At 43.2% G+C, this 22,578-nt stretch overlaps 1 protein-coding gene across 2 annotated transcripts; it reads left to right on the top strand.

Annotated features, from left to right (window-relative positions):
• The first annotated feature begins 526 nt into the window (after positions 1-526).
• SERPINE3 (serpin family E member 3) lies at positions 527-20,824 on the top strand. 2 transcript variants are annotated; one of them, XM_060258039.1, is made up of 8 exons: positions 527-816; positions 3,180-3,401; positions 6,529-6,726; positions 7,819-8,017; positions 11,676-11,776; positions 12,806-12,892; positions 15,116-15,199; positions 20,736-20,824. In XM_060258039.1, the coding sequence occupies exons 1-8, from the start codon at positions 555-557 to the stop codon at positions 20,777-20,779; spliced, it is 1,197 nt and encodes a 398-aa protein (XP_060114022.1). In that variant the 5' UTR covers positions 527-554; the 3' UTR covers positions 20,780-20,824. The 2 variants fall into 2 exon arrangements, with proteins under 2 accessions (XP_060114022.1, XP_060114030.1); XM_060258047.1 differs by lacking the exons at positions 15,116-15,199; positions 20,736-20,824 and having other exon boundaries at positions 12,811-12,892.
• The last annotated feature ends 1,754 nt before the right edge of the window (positions 20,825-22,578 follow it).

Raw genomic sequence — 22,578 nt, 5'->3', positions numbered from 1 at the left:
GACTGAGAAATAATTTGCCCAAATAGTCATCTTCCTTTTCATAGTGCTCGTTACTGTTACATTCTCTCCCACACTGTCCCGGAAGTCAGGATGGCATGTGTGATTCCCCCCCCCCCCCCCTCATTTTATCTTTGTAACAATCCTGCAAAATAGGTTACGCTGTGAGAGTGATTAGTCAAGTGTCACTAAGTGGGGATTTGGCAGAGTGGGATTTGAACCTGGGTCTCCCAATCCCAAGCTAACATTCTAACAACTATAACACACTGCTGACAGTTAGCAGTCTTTATCAAAGAGATTTAATTGCATTGTTTACGGTATGTATTTGTTTTTAATTTGTAATGTACCTTGAACCTCTGTGAGAAAGTGGGCTATAAAAGAAGTAAATAATAAAATATTACCTGACCACCTGAACAGACTAAAAGGCTTTTCTTATGTCTGACACATAAATTGGATGTGGGAGATTTTTTGCTACTGCGCATTCTCCATTTTGTTAGTAACTTGAGTTTCCCCATTGCCAGGTGTGACACCCTTTGGCAAACCAGCACTCAGCCTTCATGCAGTCCATTTTCATCACTACTTTCCTCTTGGTGTTTTGTTCCTTAAATGCTGGAAGCTATGAGCACAATGAGCACCCAAAGCACATGAAAGCGGAGTTTTCCTTCACTCTGTACCAGCACTTAGCAGAGCTGGAGAATAGAACTGACCTTCTCATTTCCCCAGCAAGCATCTCACTTGCCCTGGGACTTCTTCAGCTTGGAGCCAGAGGGAACACTTCTGCACAACTGGAGCATGCTCTGGGATACAACAACCCTCGTGGTAATGTACCAGCTGAAAACAAATGTCATGCAATGATTCTTACTAGGATCAACGAAAACACCCCCAAATGACCTTCAAGTTTCCAGGTTCTCCAGAACATTTCAGCAGACTGGATGCTTATTTATTTAGATATTTACCCCACTTTTATCTCTAGCAGGGACCCAAAGCAGCTTACAGCTTTATTCCTCCTCCTCCCTCTCCAATTTTATCCTCACACTGACACCAGTGTGAGGTAATTTAGGCTGAGAGAGTGACTGGCCCAGGATTACTCAGCAGTCTTACATGGCTGAGTGGGGATTTGAACCCAAGGGTCTGATTACATATTTCATGTGGTTCCCCTGTCAACTCATTTTTATTTTCTGGTCCTGTAAGCAGAGGCGTCACTAGGGTGGGTTTCACCCTGGGGTGTAACTGATTCAAGTCACCCCCCCCCCATTGGGCATCACCCCTTTTGGAGGGCTGTGTCACCCCCTCTGCCCTTCTTGTTGCTGGTTCCGGCCCTCCTCAGTTTCCTTTTCGCCTTTGGGACTGGTGTGGAGCTGATCCGCTTCCTTTCTCTCCATGCACTGTTCGTGCAGCAGCAGCAGCCTGCGGGAGCTGGTGCTCCCCAACACAGAGCCTGTGCAAGTCCTCGCAGGGAGCGGGAGCAAGGAGGGAGTGGGGGGGAAGAGAAAGCAGCATGCAAAGTTGTTAGCGGCGTCTCTGGAGGGTTTCCCCCCCTGAAAATATGATATTGCATTTAGATTCAATAATCCCCCCCTAGCGTATCCAGAAGACTGCGGGTGGGTTACGATATTTATTGAAAACTGTTCTAAAAAAAAAAGAATGCAAATGCATAACGCTACTTAAATCCTAAATAGGGGTACGATGTTTGTTAAGAGACAAGAGCACGCTTTACGTTTGCACCTTTGACATTCGCTCCTCGGCCCGGCCTTCTGCAAACTGGGGCCAATGAGAACGCTCTGGGGGAGGGCCGATGGCCCCCTTGGCCCCGCCCTAGTGACGCCGCTGCCTGTAAGATAAGTTGATAGAACAGAGGAGTCACATTATCCTACCATAAAGAGGCTGACAAGAGTAGGGAGGCTATACACCCTATTGTTTGCTCCAACTAATAAGGAAGTTGCTTGGGAAACTGGAGCCAGAACAGAAATACATCTGTAGCCTGCTCTACAGAGTCAGGATGGCAACAGGGTACTTCTGATGGTCCAGTAGGAAAGAAACATGGCCACACTGGAAGTGGTGCACCACCAGGGGGGCAGTGCTTGGCCTGACAGGTGGGGGACTCAAAGACTGGCAACATGCTGGCAGGTGGAAGTTGGTTGCAACAGCGAAGGAGACTGAGAAAGGCTTGGGAACTGGGAATGGGGACCCAATTCAAGTTTCATCAAGGGCATAACATCAAAAGACTATTGCTTTAGTTCTATGTTTTTAGCATCAAATGTAGACATAGGGAGATAAACAGAAATCACATATAGATATTTTAAAATTTTTGAGGTATTGTTCTTTGTGTGGAAGATGGTATTTTTAGTCCTAAAAGTGAGACCTTGATAGGTGTGGTAACTATTCCTCTCCATGTCTCTAATTACCACACAAACCACTTTTGACATGATTTAGCCACGGGGACTTGCAACCACACTGCAGCTGCTTACCTCAGTGGCACTTTTGTAAAAAGTGTAGACAGGTCCAATTCTGATTGGGACTGCAGTGTGGGGAGGGGTTCCTGCCTCCACCCCCTCCCATTCCACCCCCGTGCTGTTTTTCACAGCAGACTCGACCTGGGAGATCCATGTCATTTTTTGCCCCATCAAGAGGCTGCAAGTGCAAGAGCTCAGAACACAGGCAGCCTCCAGATATAACACTCCCCTTGGGTTGTTTCAGCTACTGAAAACAGCCCAGGGGAAAGGCAAGAGCCCCTCCCTTCATACTGCACCGTATTCCAATCGGAATTGGGCCTGACTACACTTTTGACAGAGGAGTTGCCAGTGAGGTAAGCAGCTGCAGAATGGGTGCAAGTCTCTGTGGCCAACTCATGTCAAAAATTGTGTTGGTTCTTAGAAAGCTTCATTCTGGAATCAACATTTTAAAAGAGTTTCTTCCAAACACTTTTTAAATATAAGCAATCAGCTTTTGGTTTTAGACACATAGACATTAGATTAAGGATGAGAAACTCAACGAGTTGGGGGGAAAGTCATAGCAGGTAAGTGATGGGGGAAATATAATTCTCCCTTTTTTATCCTTTGCAATGGCCTTTGGATGATCATAAGGCTGGCATGAAAACTGAATGTTGGCCTTGCATGTAGTATTGTATTTTCTCTCTTCTGGAAGAGAGCAATTGCCCCAGAGGTGTTTTTTGCTCACAGCAGATCAACGTGTGCCCACGCTATATAAAGATGGGACCAACTCAAGCCGAGAGACTGTAGCCCAGCTGGCCTGTGCCCTCTTTATTCATACGGGAACATGTCTTTCACCTCAGTTTGTTCGATATGCTGCACTTTGGGCAAATGACACATTGCGACATGCTAACTTCAGTGAGCCTAACAGAACTGCAGCTCAGATAAATGAATGGATTGCCGCAAACACCAGAGGTAACGTATCTAGAACCCACCTTGCCCTCTTCTGATGTGCAATGTATTTGAAAGGGGTCTTAGTGTAAGAAGTCTCAACAAGTAAAAGCCAAAGGCACACCAAGTAATAACCATCAACAAACATTAATATCTTTAGACTAACTATATTGCAGTATTATATTAGTCAGTAAAGTTGGTGGTAAACAACCCAGAGACACTAGTCAACAGTAATATGTAGCGTGTGCTCACAGGCAGCAAGATTTCAACAAATTCAGTTGCAGACAACTTCACATGGGTGCTAGCAGAAATATAGTGTAATCCTTAATAATTGCAAATGAAAAAAAATCTGATGGTCTCTAAGTATTTCCAAAGAGAATACAGTGAAAGACTTCAACAATAGCAGCAATAGGCAAAACACCAATTCCAGACATTCTTCATCTGTTTCAGTTTAACCAGCTGCTTCTTTGGAACTGTAATATAAAATCAGTACTCCTATATCAGAATATAAATACATAAAGTTTACAAGGATAGTGAAGAATCAAGTATATGCTTACAAAATAATTACGAAATAGTTACAGAAACTCCAATATAAAACACTCACCCCAATTTCAATATTAATGCCCTACATAGAGTTCATAGCATAAGTATAGAATCCCCAGGTTCTCTTGTAAATGCATCCCCAGTTAAACCATATGATAAGGTCTCAGTAACAAATCATGCACAGGTGTTATGTTAAACTCTTAAAGCAAGAAACCTAAAAAGGTTAATATGCAAGTAAAGGGCTGAACATTAAAAACAAAGTGTAAAAAAATCATAAATCAACATACATGTATTTATTGTAAAAACCTAAAACCATTTAAGGGCCCATCATAAGCCTCTATCCCATGTAAAATCATAAAGCCTCAATGGGAACCCACTCAACTTGACCTGACGCGTTTCGACCTAGATTGGTCTTCCTCAGAGGTTCCATAAGGTTCATAGGTCTTAAAATCATAGATAACTCTTGCTTTCTTGTATAAAAGAAAACACTGATTTGTCTTGTTTGATGTTACAAAAATTATACAAAATTTAATCTCCTCAATATTATGGCCTGCACTTGAATAGTGTTCCATCATCAGGGCATTAGCTATGAGATTAAGAAATTTGGGAGTGGTGCTCTAACACATGTGTATGAATTAAACATATGGATGTGCCAATATAACAAAAGCCACAAGCACAGAAAGATAAATGATATTTTTCATTGAACATTTGAGACCTAATTCTTCCATTTGTGTTTTTGAAATGATACCCCTCCAATGTATATTTGCAAGCTGAACACCTTTTACACTGAAAAAATCCTCATGGCTTGTCTATCCTATCCTCATTACCACTTTCTGAAAATTCAGCTTGAACCAAAAAGTTTTTAAAATTGGGCTCCCTTCTGAAGCTAATGTCTGGTGGAATTTTGCAGTCAGGGGAGTGGGATACTATGTCCCAATTTCTATGGATAATGTTTAATTTGATTAGATAAATCAGAATGCTGAAATGCACATATCATTCTATTTTTATCTTCCCTATTTCTATATTGCAAAAGTTGTTGTCTATTTACACATTCTGCCCTCTTCTGAGCCTTATCCACTATCCTTTTGAGGTATCCTCTATGGGAAAATTGGTCGCTGTTGACTATTGTCTCTGGGTTGTTTACCACCAACTTTATTGACTAACATAATGTTGCAATATAGTCTAAAGTTATTAATTTTTGTTGATGGTTATTACGTAGCATGTCTTGGCTTTTACTGGTATTCATAGCGAAACAAAACAGCACCGGGAGCCATTGTAGAAGAGGGTCACACCCTCTAGGGGCGGATTGGTCATTTAATTTATTGGGATAGTTTCTTGTGGGCCATTGTCTTGAAGGGCTGTTGGCAGGCAGGAACAAGTAGACCCAAGCCCCAGCAACTCCACCTCCACTGCAAGAGATGCTGGGTCCAGACCTTTCAGTGGCAAAAGTTACCAATGTCAATCACTGGTTGCCTCCTCCTGTGCTACCTGCAGGAAACCCTAAGCAAGCTAAAGACCATCGCAAGGCACTGCTGGAAGGGTCTGAACTGAGGGGCCCTTGTAACGCTGGTTTGCAGCACCTCAGGGGCCACTCAGCTGGTCTTGTTCCTGGACCATTAAAACTTCTCAGTCTGCCTCTGCAACCCTCATCACTACTTCCACTGACTTTTGCGTTGGAGCTTGTTGAAGTGAACAGGTAAAGGACAAAGCCTAGGAAATAAGAGAGTATTCCCCGTCACCTGTATATTTGCCTGTCTGTCTGTCTTATTCGTTTTGCACAAATTATTCCTCCACTCCTTATTTTTATCTTTGCGACAACCTTGATGGTTGAGTGTGTGACTCATGGGAGGGGGAATGTCTTTTCCATATTCTCTCTTGCTGATCCTCCTTGCCTCCCCTTGACAGTTGTGCAGCCTCTCCACTTTCCTTTTCTTCTACTCAGTTACCTAGTCTTCTCTGTTTCTTCCCCTGGAAGGCTCTGGCCCCTCCCTCCTTTCCTGCGGGCCCTGCGGGACCTTGATCAATTCCGCAGGGCCTGCAAAACTTTCCTCTTTCGACTGGCTTTCGCTGACGAAGAAAGTAGTTGCTAATGATTACCGCCATCATAAAAAAGAACAAGCAGCACTAGCACTTTTATTATTAATTAATTAATTAAATTTAAATTTATCAGAATTTTAATGTTAAATGTAACTTTGTTTTTTGTATAACTGAATGATGTTGTTAGCCGCCCTGAGCCTGCTCCGGCGGGGAGGGCGGGATATAAATAAAATTACCTACCTACCTACCTTTTCCACCCCTTCTCAGCATTCCCTTTCTCTTTTTTTTGCTCCTCTACCCTCCAGCTTTACCTTCCTTTCTCCTGCTTTTTACCTTTTTCATCTCTCCCTCCCTACTCCAGATTACAAAGATCAGTTTCCCTGGAGAAAATGGCTGCTTTGGAAGGTGGACTCTGTGGCATTGGACCCTGTTGGGGTTACTCCCCTCTGCAAACCACACTCTCCCAAGGCTCCAGGAATTTCCCAACCCAGAGTTGGCAACCCTAGATGAATGGGTTGCATCCAGTTTTGCTTTGGCAATACTTAATTATTGTACTCGTTTTCCTTTGTAGATGGAGACACAAACTCCCTGTCCTTGGAAACTATTGATTCCCCTCTTAACCAGATAGCTTTGGTGAGCACCATGTACTTCAAAAGCACTTGGCAAAGGAAGTTCACCTTTACAGATACTCAGCCTTTGACTTTTACCATCACAGAGGGTTTCACCCTGAAAGTGCCAACTATGTATCTCAGAGCTGAAGTGAATTATGGTAATTACTAATTGTACTTACATCAAGTTGGATGCAATCACTCCATCTGAAGAATACCATCCATGTGACACGATGAGTTCCGCCAGGCATGTTGGGTAGTAAAGGGATAGGGCCCCCCCCCCCTGCATGTATAGGTTTGGGTCCATTCGTCATACATTCAAATGCAAAGTGCCAAAATTATATTCCCCTCCATCCCTCACTAGCATTCCAAGCCCCTCAGTATGAAAGAAACAAAAGTATACATTCTCTGGCAGTCAGATAACATGAGTTGGCCTTGGTGCCATTTCGTTCCCTTTCCCAATGGTCACTTAGTATGGTACAGACATAACAGGCAGAGCAGGCTGGTAAGAAGCAAAGACCCTGAGAGGTTTGTTGTTGTTCAGTTGCACAGTCGGGTCTGACTCTTTGTGACCTCATGAACCAGATCCCGCTAGGCCCCCCTGTCTTCCACCATCCTCTGAAGTCCACTCAAATTTATGTTGGTTATATCAATAACGCTGTCCAGCCATCTCATCTTTTGCCATCCCCTTCTTCTTTTGCCTTCTGTCTTTCCCAGCATCAGGGTCTTCCCCAGTGAGTGCTCCCTTCTCATTTGGTGGCCAAAGTATTTGAGCTTCAGCTTCCAGGGAACTGTCAGGGTTGATTTCCCTTAGGACTGACTGATTTGATCTTCTTGCAGTCCAAGGGACTCTCAAGAGTCTTCTCCAGCACCACAATTTGAAAGCATCTATTCTTTTGAGAGGTTACATGGAGTCATTTACAATGCTGTGACTGAAATCATGGCAAGAGGCACTCTTGACATTCTGTACCTCTTTCCAGGGCTTTTTTTGTAGCAGGAACTCCTTTGCATATTAGGCCACACCCCCTGATGTAGCCAATCCTCCATGAGCTTACAGGGCTCTTAGTACAGAGCCTACTGTAAGCTCCAGGAAGACTGGCTACATCAGGGGTGTGTGGCTTAATATGCAAAGGAGTTCCTGCTACAAAAAAGCCCTGCCTCCTTTAATAACTACAAAATGTACTAGCCATTTCAACATAGCTGCTCCCTTGCTTGAAGACTACTGAATGCTCAGTTTGTTTTCTGAATGCCAGGGGAGTTCCTGACAGACCATCTGGAATGGATCAGTGTGGTGGAATTGCCCTATTTGGGGGAGGATGTCAGCATGTTTGTGATGCTACCATCTGACAAGAGAGCATCACTAGCCCAGACTGAGAGGCACCTCACAGCCAAAATCTTCTCAGTGTGGTCCAGCAGCCTGAGGAGAACAAGGATGGATATATTTCTCCCAAGGTAAAAGATAACTGTACCTAGATTTGCATGGCCTCTTCTGACTTAACAATTGTTTTGGATGGAGGAATGAGAGGTTGCATGCCAAATACTGAATGTTTGAGTCATGGCTGGACTGCTAGAGAGCAGAAGAAAAAGGATAAAGGAAAAGTGGTTTTTCTTGGAGTTAGGATGGAAAAGAACACAGCCTTTAACCTGTCTAAGCCTTCAAGGCCATTTCAACAGACATGCAAGACTATGGGTTAGGAAAAGGTCTATAAATGTTAGAGTGGAAATGTTAGCAGATTCTGAGAACAGCAACAAAAATATGCAGAGATCCCCGACTGGCTAGGTGAGGCATAGACAGCAATAGACAAACTGGTATCAAAGTCACATGGCATACAAGTCTCACCTTAACAGTAATGAGAGTAGGCTTAGTGCCTTATGGAAACTCATGGTTCAAATACTCCATGCTGTGTGACTAGTTTTGTGAGAGATTGTTTGCCTGTTCTACTGCATATGTATATGGTGTTACAGGTGTTCTAGTAGGCCATGCTGGATAATATTTCATTAGTTCATACAGGGTAGCAGATTGCCACAGTTTGCTATCATTATGTGTTAAATGTTGAGATGGGTACAGTAATGCAGGTGTTTCCAAGTTGACAGCTGTGACAAAAAGCCTTTTAAAATATATGAAAAATCTGCTAGAATTAAGCACACACAATCTAAAGCAGGGCTTTGTCGACATTTGTTAACCTAGATTAAAAAGATGCAGTCACCATTTGAAGAAATTGTGGGAAGAATCTGTGGGGCCAGGAGCCTAGGTTTAGCTGAGCCTGAGCATCAAGGTCCTTGTAAACTGTGCCATGAGGTCTCTGCTGGAAGAAGAACAACGTCTCCTCAATATTCAAAGTCAAGATTTGTTCAACAAAAAGGATGTTTCTTTTAAAGAGAGAGAGAAGTAGATGCAATCTTTTAAAAAGGACATACTGTACAAAACAATTAGTTACTTTAATTCTATATTAGTGAGTTAGTTCCTCTTCTCCATTTTAAGTTATAAAAGGAGGCAGAAAAGTTGCAAAGATCCATTCTAAAGCCTTGAGTGGGGCCTTTCGGAAATGAGAATCCAGCAGGCCTCCTGGATTCCTCCAGCAGGAGAACAGAGCAACAGAGCCATGATTAGAGAGAAGACATATTAGGTCCCATCAAATGGGGCAATTTTTCCCTAGAGAAAAGTTTGGTATGGAAATGTCATCCCAGTAGAGGATCTCTTTATCAGAATGGCAACATAGGCAAGTGCAAAGTAATGCAAATGGGAGGAAAAAAATTCCTTACTGTAAATACATGTTGATGGGATCTGAACTGGCAGTAACTGACCAGGAGAAAGACCTTGGAGTTGTGGTAGATAACTCACTGAAGATGTTATCTCAGTGTGTGATTGCAATAAAAAAGACAAATGCCGTGCTGGGGATTATTTGAAAGGGGAATTAAACAAATCATTCTGCATCATAATGCCCCTGTATAAATCTGTGGCATGGCCTCATTTGGAATACTTTGTATGTTCTGGTTACCAAACCTCAAAAAAGATATTAAAGCATTGGAAAAGGTGCAAAAAAAGGAAACTATATGAACATGTGAAGCTGCCTTATACTGAATCAGACCCTCGATCCATCAGACTGGCAGCGGCTCTCCAGGGTCTCAAGCTGAGGTTTTTCATACCTATTTGCCTGGGCCCTTTTTTATTGGAGATGCCCAGGATTGAACCTGGGGCCTTCTGCTTACCAAGCAGATGCTCTACCACTGAGCCACCATCCCTCCCCTATGATTTAACTAAAATGATTAAGAGGTTGGAACACCTTCCTTATGAAGAAAGGTTAAAGAGGTTAGGGCTGTTTGGCTTGGAGAAAGGACGATTGAGGGGTGACATGATAAGAGGTTTACAAGATTATTCATGGGATAGAGAAGGTAGAGAAAGAAGTACTTTTCTCCTTCTTTCACAATACAAGAACTTGTGGGCATTTGATTAAATCAATTAGCAGTAGACTTAGAATGGATAGAAGGGAGTATTTATTCACCCAAAAGAGTAACTAGTGTGGGAAGTGGTGGCGACTACAGCTTCAAGAGGGGATCGGATAAACATATGGAGCAGAGGTCCATCAGTGGCTATAGCTACAATGTATAGATGGAACGTTATGTCAGGGGCAGTGATGCTTTGTATTCTTGGTGCTTGGGGGGCAACACTGGGAAGGCTTCTGAAGTTCTGGCCCCATTGGTGGACCTTCTGATGGTGCCTGGGTTTGGGTAAGCTTCCCAATCCCCAGGTCCCAGTGGGGGATCCCCCTGGTTTTACAGGCTTCTCCCTGCCCCCAGTCAGCTGGCCAGCAGGGGGAAGCCCCACCCCCACAGTCACCGTGTACCTCTAGATCTCAGGCAGGTTTAGAAACCTGCAAACAGGTCCCATTTCAAAATGTCTGTGTGTGTATGTGCCTTTAAAGTTAGCAGGAAGTAGGAAGCAGGAAGTACTTCATGGGGAAGGGTCAGTAGCAAAAGCTCTTCAGAGCACAGCCCATCCATTTGTTTTGCTTTTGTTTTAGAGCAAGTAAGTGGGTGAGTATGAGTGTGTGTGTGTGTGAGAGAGAGCAGCACCAATCTCCAGGTGGGGGCAGGGGATTCCCCAGTTTGGAGGCCCTCCCCCATGCTTCAGGGTCATCAGAAAGCTGGGGGAGGGGAGGGAAATGTCTGCTGGGAACTCTATTATTCTGTATGGAGTATTATTCCCATAGGAAATAATGGAAAATTGATCCGCGGGTATCTGGGGCAAGCCTGTTTTTTGAGGTAGACACACCAAAATTTCAGTATAGTATCCAGTGTCTCTCCCCAAAATATCCCCCATGTTTCAAAAAGATTGGACCAGGGGGTCCAATTCTATGAGCCCCAAAAGTAGGTGCCCCTATCCTTCATTATTTCCTGTGGAAGGAAGACATTTAAAAAGGTGTGCTGCCCTTTAAATGTGATGGCCAGAACTCCCCTGAAGTTCAATTATGCTTGTCGCACCCTTGCTTCTGGCTCCACCCCCAAAGTATCCTGGCTCCACCCCCAAAGTCCGCAGATATTTCTTGAATTGGACTTGGCAACCCTAGGTATGGGCCACTGTGTGACACAAAGCATTGGACTGGATGAGCCATTGGCCTAATCCTTCTCCTATGTGCCTTGGTAATTTGCACTGCAATCTTAAACGGAGTTACACACTTTTCAGCCTATTAACTTCAGTGGTCTTAGATGGCCATGACTCTGCTTAGAAGTTCATTGTTGAAGACTGGGCTATAATACTCATGAGAATACGAAGGAATAAAAATATAACTGGGGGCACAGGGATTTAAGGAGCTGGTATGACCAGTCTTGTAACAAATACAAGTTTGCAAGAATGGGTTTTGGAGATTTAAAAAAAAAATTAAACTATCTGGATATAACAGGCACCCTGGTAATAAAAAAGGAGGCCCTCCAGAACTGACTTACCTCGTGTTAACGATGCACACAAAATGCAAAGTGTACAGAAGATTTTCTCTAAGCGTATAACATCACAGTTTGATTTGCACAAGCAGCAGGGTAACAATAAAGAGTAAACTGAAATAGGAGAACTTTGTAAGTGGTATTGTAACATTTCTACCAACCCTCTTTTCAGGTTCAGAATTCAAAACCATTTGGACCTAAAAATGGTTTTGCCTGCATTAGGAATTACAGATATGTTTGATCCAACTCTGGCAGATTTTACAGGTATTTCAGGTAAGCGTAATCCTTTGTCAAAGCTGCTTTATCAGTCCAACGGTTCATTTTACATTAGTTTCCATTACATTCTAATGATACAGCCTGCTCTGGATGGGTGAGGCTTCAGATCTTAGAAGCTAAGCGGGGTTGGAAGACCACCAAGGAAGTCCAGGGTTGCTGTGCAGAGGCAGGCAATGGCAACAACCTCTGCTTGTCTCTTGCCTTGAAAACCTTATGAGGTTGCCATAAGATTGCTGCAATTTGGTGGCACTTTCCACCACCAGTGGAATACATGTGCTAAGGTAGGACAGGCAGTTGCAGCAGTAGTGGGCAAATTTTCAGTTTTGTTTCTAGAAAACTAAGACATCTATGCTTTATACATAAAGATGTCAAATCAAACCATTTTGTATGCTACATTTTAAATTATGAATTTTTATGTTGTTAAAGTACTAAATAACTCTAGGTGTGATATAGAAAGTATTTAATATGTTTTTAGTTTTTCCTAAAATATTTTTTAAAATTAAAAAAAATGAAAACCGTTCTCTCCCCATGGCTTCAGAATTTCTGGAAATCTTGCAGTTCTGTTGGGACACAGTAATAGCAGGTCTCTCATTCCTGCTCTGGTCTCCTAAAACTTCCAGAAGGAAATTTTACAACTTCGAATGCCTACTGCAGGGTTGGCCAGTGGTAGCTCTCCAGATGTTTTTTTGCCTACAACTCCCATCAGCCCCAGCCAGCATGGCCAATGTCTGGGGATGATGGGCGTTGTAGGCAAAAACATCTGGAGAGCTACCATTGGCCACCCTTGGCCTACTGCATTCTGTTAACAGTGAAGTCCTAAGCAGAGTTACATTTGAAGTCAACAGTGTGTAACTCTGTTTAGGATAGCACAGGTAAAATGAGGTTATTTTTAAGCAGGCATTGTGATACCCATTGTCTAAAGCATATCTGACCTGCTTCACACTTCTCTAGACATATTTCTTCTTTAATATGCAAAGCTGTCTTCCCTTTTTGATGGCAAATGTGATTTGTAGTTTTATTTCCTAGAACAGGGGAGCCTGTTTATCTCAGAAGCCTTCCACAAAGCAAAGATTGAAGTGACAGAAGATGGTACAAAGGCATCAGGAGCTACAGGTTAAAAAAAGATTTTTTAAAAACACACAAGCTTTTTATTTAAATTATTCTCCATTCATGAAACAATCAGTCTCTTCAGTCCCACAAACTTAACTCTTCCTTTGCTTTCCTTTCTCCCCTTAGAAGCTCATTGACTCACAAATCCTGAGCAGCAGAAGACTCTTATTCCTTATTTTTTTGATGCAGTAGCTGAAAGGACTGAGACAAATTGACTCCAAGGCAGGCACTTTTGCCAACAGGATAGTCTAGGGCGGGGATCATTTCATAGAAAAAGAGGTGCCGGAGTTCATTAGCACAACCCATTTGCCTATGCCACATACCCCTGACATCACCGGATGGTGTAGTAAATTATATCAGCTCAGCATCAGCCTTAAAATGCTTCTTGAGTTATAATAAGTTAGTCAGCAAAATTCTCACGGGGGGTTTGAACAATGGAGCCTAGAAACAAGAATTTGGTGGGGGGGGGGAGCGTAAGAAAGAAAGAGCATAATAAAATTTAGAGGTTCTGGAGCTCTGCTCCTGTGAGCTCCTGCCCAAAATGAGGCCTGGTCTAGGGGTAGCATCCAACACTTGTAAGCCACAAAGCTAGGGTTGCCAATTCTGATTTGGGAAATTAGGGGCAGTGCCTGGAGAGAGTGGGGTCTGGGGATGGGGGAGCTCAGTGTCTTTTCACAACTTCTTTTTCTGGCCTTTGAAGTGCCCTTTCCTCCAGGGGACCTGATCTCTTTTGCCTGGTGATTGTTTGTCATTTTGGGAGACCTGTCTGCCCCAGTGTGAGTTTGGTACCCCAATACCAAGAGAGGGATTGCACCAATCCAAACTTCAATATATCTCACAGCACAGTTTACTTCCAAGGAAGTCCATTGAACCTGATGTGGGTTACTTTCAAGTATATACACTTGCAGCCTTAGTTCAGTTACTACAAACAGAAAAGGCTTCCTTACTTGACTGAGGTGGGCCATTTTTCTAATAAGGTCAGTCTTGCCTACTCCCACCAGCAGTGAGTGGCTCTCCAGCGGCTTAAAGGAGAGGTCTCCTGCAGCATCTACTACCCAGCCTTTTCAACTGGGATCTGGCAGATGCTCACAACTGAGCCAGCAGTTCAAGCAGTTCACATTGGTTTAGGGCAAATCCACAATACTCCACAATATTTGTTTCCTTTGGGGGATATCTTCCCACAGTTCTGGATAGTGTTAGTATAACTCAGTGGTGAAGAGCCTATAAAAATAAGTTCCGCTAAGCCAATTTATAATATGTGATTGTAACTTTCATGTGTAGCAAACATAACTATTAATTTACTTTAGAACATGTAGCTACCCCCTCTTCAGAAAGCACCTTGAGGAAGCTCAGAAAGCAAAATGGAGTCATTAAAACAATGCAGCATATCTGTGCATTTTCCTTATGTGTATGCCAACGGAGTCATATTCCATGACATTCAGAAGTATACATAGATGGGGAGCACATTCTCAGACTGGTTAGCACTAATGCAGAACACGAATGCATTTCTGAGCTGCACACATATTCTTTTGAATCTGAAATTTTCTTTCCTGGAACTTTACATCTTATGTCTGATGGCCAGATAACAAAAGTCTTGGTGTGTGGATGCTCTTTAAAGAAACCAAGTGTCTTAAGAAGATAACTGAGCACTCTGATTTAAAGCAGAGAACACACACACACACACACACTTTTTTGTGAACAGAGCTACCACTGCCAACCTGCCTCCACTTATTGCTTCACCAATCCACATCAGGTCCTCTTCATGGCTGCTTCCTAATATTAAACAAAATGTCAGAGGATCCATTTGTAGACTTCTTACCCAATGTGTGATGTGATCGTATCTCAACTACAAAAAGCATGGCTTTAACACTCAAATTTACCTTATCCTCTAATCAAGACACTAGTCAAGATGCAAATAGCTGGCAGCTTTCAGGGTGTAGGAACAGTGGAACCCTCAATAGGAATATTCAGAATCCTACTCAAGGTTACTCAGGGGGGCTTACTCCCAGAAAAGTATTTGCAGGATAGCAGCATAAACGTATGGATGAAAAAAAAAAACACCTATCAAACAGGTGCAAAATAACTTATCTGGAGATGCTCTTATGCAGTAAAATATCCTTCTTGCAATTAGGACACAAATTAGTTGAGATGCTAGATTGGAACTTCTTTATAAGACTTCCTAGAATTGGACAAAGGGAAATAATGAACTGATGTTTTATACCACAGCTATGGTGTTGCTAAAACGATCCCGGGCTCCTGTCTTCAAAGCTGACAGACCTTTTAATTTTCTCCTTAAGCAAGCCAGTACAGGTAAGCACAGTCACTTTCCCATAGAAGATAGGAGCAGGATAAAAAAAAAATACCATTCACTTATTTAAAACACAGCTTGAAAATCCATAAAACGGTGGTTTGTCCTTCATGCTCCAGTTTTCTTTTTTTTTTTGTAATATATACAGGTACATCCCTCTCTCTACTTTTTTAATGGAGCAAGATATAATGCACTGGATCTTAAGGTGCTCTTCTTCACCTTTCTAATCTTGGCAGGGGTGTTTGATGCCTTGCATGAGAAAATCCAATTAAACATCAAGATGTGCATCCACTTGCGTAATCTGTTGCACAAGAGCTGCCGCAGAACTTTGCTTTACTCCAGTTTTATTGGATGAGTTTCAGTTGGTACAGCTCAAGGATGTGGACAAGGTGTCAGGACATGCAACTATCTCAGTACTGGGTCCTTGCTCCCCTTGGCTCTTAAAAGCCAGCAAGGGAGAAATAACTGGCTGGGCCAGAGAGGTTATCCATGCCTCTTTGTGAGAGGGAGTGGTTGTCAGGATGAGATCCTATCATCTTTATTTTCCTTTGCTGCCACAGGTTTATAGGTTTAATTTCCTGAGGTTCCAACCATTTGTGGTGGAGTGACATCTAGGAGTTGTAAAAGAGGGGGTGGGAGAAGATGCTCTTTCCCTTTGTAGTTAAAATTGTGCTGTCTATAACCCTATACCATCTGGTTGTCAAGGAGATGGGCATGGGAAAGGATTCCCCTCCACCTCCACATCCTTTAAGGTGTGAAGGGAAAGGAATATACTGTGTCTGGATGATATACAACATGCTGAGCAAACTGATAGGAGCAGGGAAGGAGTTACAATTTGCCTGTGCAATTTGACTATTTTATCACTGCTTGTAGCCATTAATTTCATACCTGGCAAGACTGGCCTTAGGCCACAGATGCAACTCTTGTATCAATTCTAATAAACTCTATGTTTTCAGAAGCGAGTCATTTGATCGGTACTTGGCTGGACCTCACAGTGGCCCCATCCTGCCTTAAATAGGCAGTGGTGAGACCACTTCTTTAGAAATCCTCACTTGACCAAGAAGATTTTAATAACTGTAGGCTGGCAGCAAATATTCCCTTCCTGGGCAAGGTTCTGGAGAGGATGGTTGCCAGCCAACTCCAGGCAATCTTGGATGAAACTGATTATCTGGATCCATTTTAATTGGGGTTCAGCCTGGCTTTGCCACAGAAGCAGCCTTGGTTGCCCTGTATTTTGACCTATGCTGGGAGTGAGACAGGAGGAATGCAACCCTGTTGATACTGCTGGCCCTCCTGGAAGCTTTCAGTGCCATTGACCTGGAGCAGCTGGTGGAGAGGGGAATGGACACACTGCATTGCAGTGATTCTGATCCTACTTGGAGGACCATCTCCAGGAGGTGGTGCTTGGGGAATATTGTTCAGCCCTGTGGATTCTCCAGTAGGGTGTTCCTCAGAGGTTTGTTCCGTCTCCTATGCTATTTAACATCTATATGAAACTGCTGAGTGGGGTCATCCAGAGTTTTGAACTGTGTTACCTTCAGTATGCTGATGGCACACAGCTATATTTCTCCTTTTTGTCATCAGAAAGTAAGGCTGTGGATGTACTAAACCGGTGTCTGCCTATGATAACAAACTGGATGAAGGCTAACAAACTAAAGCTCAGGCCAGATGAGACTGAGATGCTGTTAGTAGGTGATTCCTTTGACTGGATTGGGGGTGTAAAACCTATCCTAGACAGGGTCACACTCCCCCTGAAGGAGCAGGTTCATAGTTCAGGGGGCTTCCAACTCTGTCACTTGAGGCTCAGGTGGCATCAGTGGCTCAGAGTGCTTTCTCTCAGCTTTGGCTGGTTGCTCAGTTGTCAGGACACAGATAGCTTGGTTTCAATAATTTATACTCTAGTAATCTCCAGATTGGATTTCTGCAATGCACTTTATGTGGGGCTGCCCTTGATGACAGTTTGGATGCTACAGCTGCTGCAGAATGCAGTCTAAATGCATAAGACCAATTCTGGCCCACCTGCATTGACTGCCTATAGGTCTCAAGTCCGAATTCAAGGTTTGGGTTTTAACCTACAAAGTCCTATATGGAACAGTACACAGTACCTTTTGGAGTGCCTCTCAAGCTATCCAGACATTGTGATCAGCCTCTGGGGCCTTCTTCCGGGTGCCAACTCCTTGAAAGGCTTGGAGGGTGGCAACTAGAGGAAGGGGGGGTCTTTTCAGTGATTTCTCCTCATCTTTGGAACAACCTCCCTGCTACAGCCTGCCTGACACCTAATCCGCCATCTTTTCGGTGCCAAATTAAGACACCCCTCTTTAAAGAGCTCCTTGGTAATTCAGGGGCCTGTTATGATTAGCTTGATGCCTCTGTCAATTGTTCTTTACTATTTCTACTGTTTTAATATTCTTATGTTATCTTATATGCATTTTTAATTTTAATGCCTATTTATTGTATTTATTGTACTTTACTGTTTCAAACTAGTAAACTGCTCAGAGACCTTTGGCTGTGGGCAATATAGAAGAAATTAATAACAATAATAATAGCAGCACTGGACAAAATTTTGCACAAATACTAACAGAACACAGACGGAAAGGAAAGGTTCCCTGTGCAAGCACCAGTCGTTTCTGACTCTGGGGTGACGTTGCTTTCACAACGTTTTCATGGCAGACTTTTTACAGAGTGGTTTGCCATTGCCTTCCCCAGTCATCTACACTTTCCCCCCAGCAAGCTGGGTACTCATTTTACCGACCTAGGAAGGATGGAAAGCTGAGTCAACCTCGAGCCGGCTACCTGAAAACCCAGCTTTTACCGGGATCGAACTCAGGTCGTGTGCAGAGCTTAGGACTGCAGTCCTGCAGCTTTCACACTCTGCGCCACGGGGAACACAGACGAGCAGTAGGTAATTTTTGACTCGGTGGTATTGAGGAGGGCTTAATCATGAGATCTGACTAATTTGAGAGATGTTGATGAAGCTTCCCACATTTCAGACACCTGACTGGTGTGCATTGTTTTTCCATATTTCCACATGACAGCCTATATTTGTGCACAGTCCATTAACAGTCCATTCTTTCCACAAATAAAATCTGCTTTATTTTAAACCTGTAAAAAACCCTGGGATTTCCTGTGCAGGACGCTATTGTACGAGTTGTGTTTTGTGTCTGAAGGGTAAATAGTACAATTGCAGGACTTTGGTAAATAGTCAGACTCATCAGTTACTCTTGTAATTGGTTGGTGACCACAAGGGGCTGGGCCTTGGCAACAGTTAGCATAGCAAAAGAGAGTTGTTTGCCTTTTAGGAAAAGGGGAGGGGATTGTTGGAGGCTCTGCAAATAGGAGTTTTAAACAGTTGCTAAAGGTAGCTGACCTGAGTTCGATCCCAGCGAAAGCTGGGTTCAGGTAGCCGGCTCAAGGTTCTCAGCCTTCCATCCTTCTGAGGTTGGTAAAATGAGTACCCAGCTTGCTGGGGGGAAAGTATAGATGACTGGGGAAGGCAATGGCAAACCACCCCATAGAAAGTCTGCCATGAAAACATGAAAGCAACATCACCCCAGAGTCCAAAACGACTGGTGCTTGCAAAGGGGACTGCCTTTACCTTTTTAAAGGTAGCTAGATTTGATTCCAGTAACACCTAGAGACTAAGAAGATTTTTGGGGTATGTGCTTTCAAGCATCAAAGCTCCCAACATCAGACACCAGATAAAGGTTTTGTGTTATTCATATCCAGTGTTACTCACCAGCATTTTTTTTAAACTGAAGAGAATCACCCGCAGGACTGCCTGCCTTTTAGGGATAGAGGAGAGGATTGTCTGAGGTGTCTGCAAAGATGCAGAGGATTTTAAAAAGGGTTTTGCACTATTTCTCTGTGCAGTGCTGCATTACCCATGCTCCTCAAATAAAAAGAAATCGAAATGGGATGGGTGAAGAATCCTCAGGGTGCACATCATGGTGCACATCAAAGCACATCCAGTGTGAAAGGGAAACCGCCACGAAAATGGAGATAAAACCAATTACCTTGGGCTATTTGGAATCTCTGTGACAAGGGCGATTTCATGCAGAATCTTATCTGCAGGGCTGTTTTTGTAGAAAAAGTCCAGCAGGAACTTGTTTGCATATTAGGCCACACCCCCTGACACCAAGCCTGCGCATTCCTGCGCAAAAAAAGCCCTGCTTATCTGCAACCAGATTACCATTGAAAATCGCCCTGGTATGGGAGCAGCCCAGATTCCCTGCCCCTTGCTCCTGCAATAAACATGGCTGTTCCCATTGCATCTAGGTTTGCTTCCACACAGAGGATTTGCTCTGGCATCTAAACTGCAGTGAGATTTTTTTAAGCATTCACATGCTGTTGTCCCCTAATTAACCATTGTCTGAGTTCCTCCAATTTTCCCAATCCAGGTTTGATATAATCTTTTGGGTAAGATTGCACTCAAAGTAAGGTGTATGTTTTTGAAGGGCTTACCTAGATCAGCACCATTTCCTTCTTCAGCCCCTCACAGCTAACATATCCCTGCCCTCAGATGATGCAGGGCAAAAATGGAGGGGAAATGGCAGTGGATGGAAGAAAATATGCACACAACTCTTGTGTAGACACAGTATTCAGGGAGGTGATGACAGGGAAATGGAGAAACTACCAGGGGTGTCAAACTCATTTGTTATAAGGGACGGATCTAACATAAATGACACCTTGTTGGGCGGACCATGTGTGTCAAAAAATGTAATGCCAGGAAGCAGAGATATAAACTTTATAGAGGACACAGATAAACACAATTAAAGATTTTTTTAAAACTTTAAATAAAACATGCTTAAAAGATTAGCACTCTTGCAATATTTTGTTTATTTAACAGTCTCTGATAACTGACACCCCTTGCACTAAATTATTGCATCAAAAACTGGAAACAAGATCTATGCTGTAGCAATCTTGAGTATGCTGTTCAGGTGTTGTTCAGGTATGCGTCTGTAAGTTGCAACCTACTTTTGATTTATTGACTTTCATTATAGAATCTCATGGTCAGTGCTTTGAGCCTAAAACCCAGAGGGAAACATGAAATGGCTGAGCATTGTGAGCTTTTGTAAGCTGCTTCATGTGCTGGTCAGCCACTGAAGAAAATAGAGGCTTTGCTCTGTAGCTTCTGTGTGATTGAGCAAGCCTGGCAAAGCAAGCTGTGATGCAGAAGGAAGCAAGAGAGAGAGAAAGCAGCAGATGACAGTGAGTTGCTTGGGGATCTGGCCCTCGGGCTGCACGTTTGACACTCCTGATCAACACCATATGGATCTAGTTTAGCCCTTAAAATTACCTCTTTTCTTACTTTGAGTGTCTCTTATTTCTATCAGCCATAATACATAAATAACAACGTTCTAGCAATTAAGTCATGAGTTCCCAACTTCTAAATGTTGCTGATAGCCAAATGTAAACATGCTGTTACTGTAGCACTGTGATCCACCAGGACATATTTATTCTGCTGTACAATAAGAATTAACTAGGTAGTTTGAATATATCCATAACAAATGCAAACTTAATACTCTGTTTTCTTTATAGGTTCCATTCTCTTCATAGGAAGACTTATGAATCCCACAGAATAAGCTTGTCAGATCCACGCTTTCTTCCACAATCAGCATTCTCATAGGGTGCTTTCACAAGGCAACTGTTTGCAAGTGGATTTTGCTATTTTTACACAGTAAACATTCAGTTGCAAAGCGCATTATTTAGTGTATGAACGCACCCATATTCAGATTAAAGCATACCGCGAAGATTTAAAATGTAACCTTAAAGTGTTGTTTATATCAAAAGGAAGTTGTGAGTAATCTGAGACTGTAAATAAAAACTGGTCCCCCGCTCACCCAGTTGCATAGCGCTTTTGTTTGTTACAACAGTTACAGTCTTCAGAAATAGTCTTAGTTTGGGGAACTGCATAAAACATTTCATAGAGTTAACAATTTATATATCAACAAATGGTGGCCATCATGAAAGAGATGGTTTTGTTCAGGGCTTTTTTTGAGCAGGAACGAATATAAACACAGTTCTAGCAGGTGTGGTGTCAGGGGATGTGGCCTAATATGCAAATGAGTTCCTGCTGGGCTTTTTCTACCCCCCCCCCCAAAGCCCTGGTGTTATCTATAGAGCTCTTTCAATATGGGGGTGGTAAAGGCTGCTGAGGAAGCTGTAGTGGTTGGCTTGAGGGTGGGCAGGTTCTTCTGCCTCTTGTGACAGACAACATCCACACCCTGTCCCTTCTTCAACAAACCCCCAAAACTCATGTAAGGTAAGGCTACAGTTCTTTTGAATACATGTATCAGCAGGGCCTTTTTTTTTTTTTTTTTAGCAGGAACGCAGTTCCGGCTGGCTTAGCAGCAGGGGGTATGGTCTAATATGCAAATGGGTTCCTGCTGGGCTTTTTCTACAAAAAAGCCCTGTGCAAAACAATGGTGATGTCAGGGTGTGTGACCCAATATGCAAATTAGTTCCTGCTGGGCTTTTTCTACACCCCCCTCCCCATGTATCAGTCAGCTTTTCTGACAAAGTTCTAAAGGATGAGCTAGCAAATGGGAGGGGCAGAGTTAATTCAGAATGGCCCTTTCTGCACTCACAACTTACTGCAGAGTATCCCAGCAGTTAAGCCTTTAAAATTGACTTTGGATTTCTGTGCCTGCCACTCACACCAGTCTTATACCATCTGGTGCATTGATTCTGCAGCTACAATTTTAAAAATGCTCTTTTCTAAATCGGCTGGAACATAGAATCATAGACTCGTAGAGTTGGAAGGGTCATCCAGGGTCATCTAGTCCAACCCCCTGCACAATGCGAAACTTACAAATACTTCCCCCTAAATTCACAGGATCTTCTTTGCTGTCAGATGGCCATCTAGCCTCTGTTTAAAAGGAGAGGAGAGCCCACCACCTCCCAAGGAAGCCTGTTCCACTGAGGAACTGCTCTAATGGTCAGGAAACTGTTTTGATTTAAATTCAACCCATTGGTTCTGGTCCTACCTTCTGGGGCCACAGAAAACAATTCCACACCATCCTCTATGACAGCCCTTCAAGTACTTGAAGATGGTGATCATCTCACCTCTCAGCCAGTGACTTGTGATGTGGGGGTGGTGATGTCCAGTTAAAAAAAATTATGCCCACCCTTTTGCAGCTGGGCAGGAGCAAGTGCTGGGAGAGGGCAGGCTGTGGGAGAGGGAGCAGGCTGGCTGTGCTGAGGTGTGTGTGGTTTTATTTTTTAAAATTAAAATTCTGCTTTTGTATCCCCCCTCCCATTAGTTGCTGCTGGGGGGTCTCTCTGAGTGGTTGTGGGGGACAAGATAATGGTGGAAAGTTAGGTACCCCCCCCTTTCAGTTTCTTCAAAAGCATGGAGGAAGGTGGCAGCAGGTGGGTGGGA

This window comes from Heteronotia binoei, chromosome 1 (genome assembly GCF_032191835.1).
Source record: "Heteronotia binoei isolate CCM8104 ecotype False Entrance Well chromosome 1, APGP_CSIRO_Hbin_v1, whole genome shotgun sequence".
In the NCBI taxonomy this organism is placed as follows: Eukaryota; Metazoa; Chordata; class Lepidosauria; order Squamata; family Gekkonidae; genus Heteronotia; species Heteronotia binoei.
The sequence above is the reverse complement of the archived record's forward strand: the minus strand, read 5'-3'. Positions and strand labels throughout refer to the sequence as shown.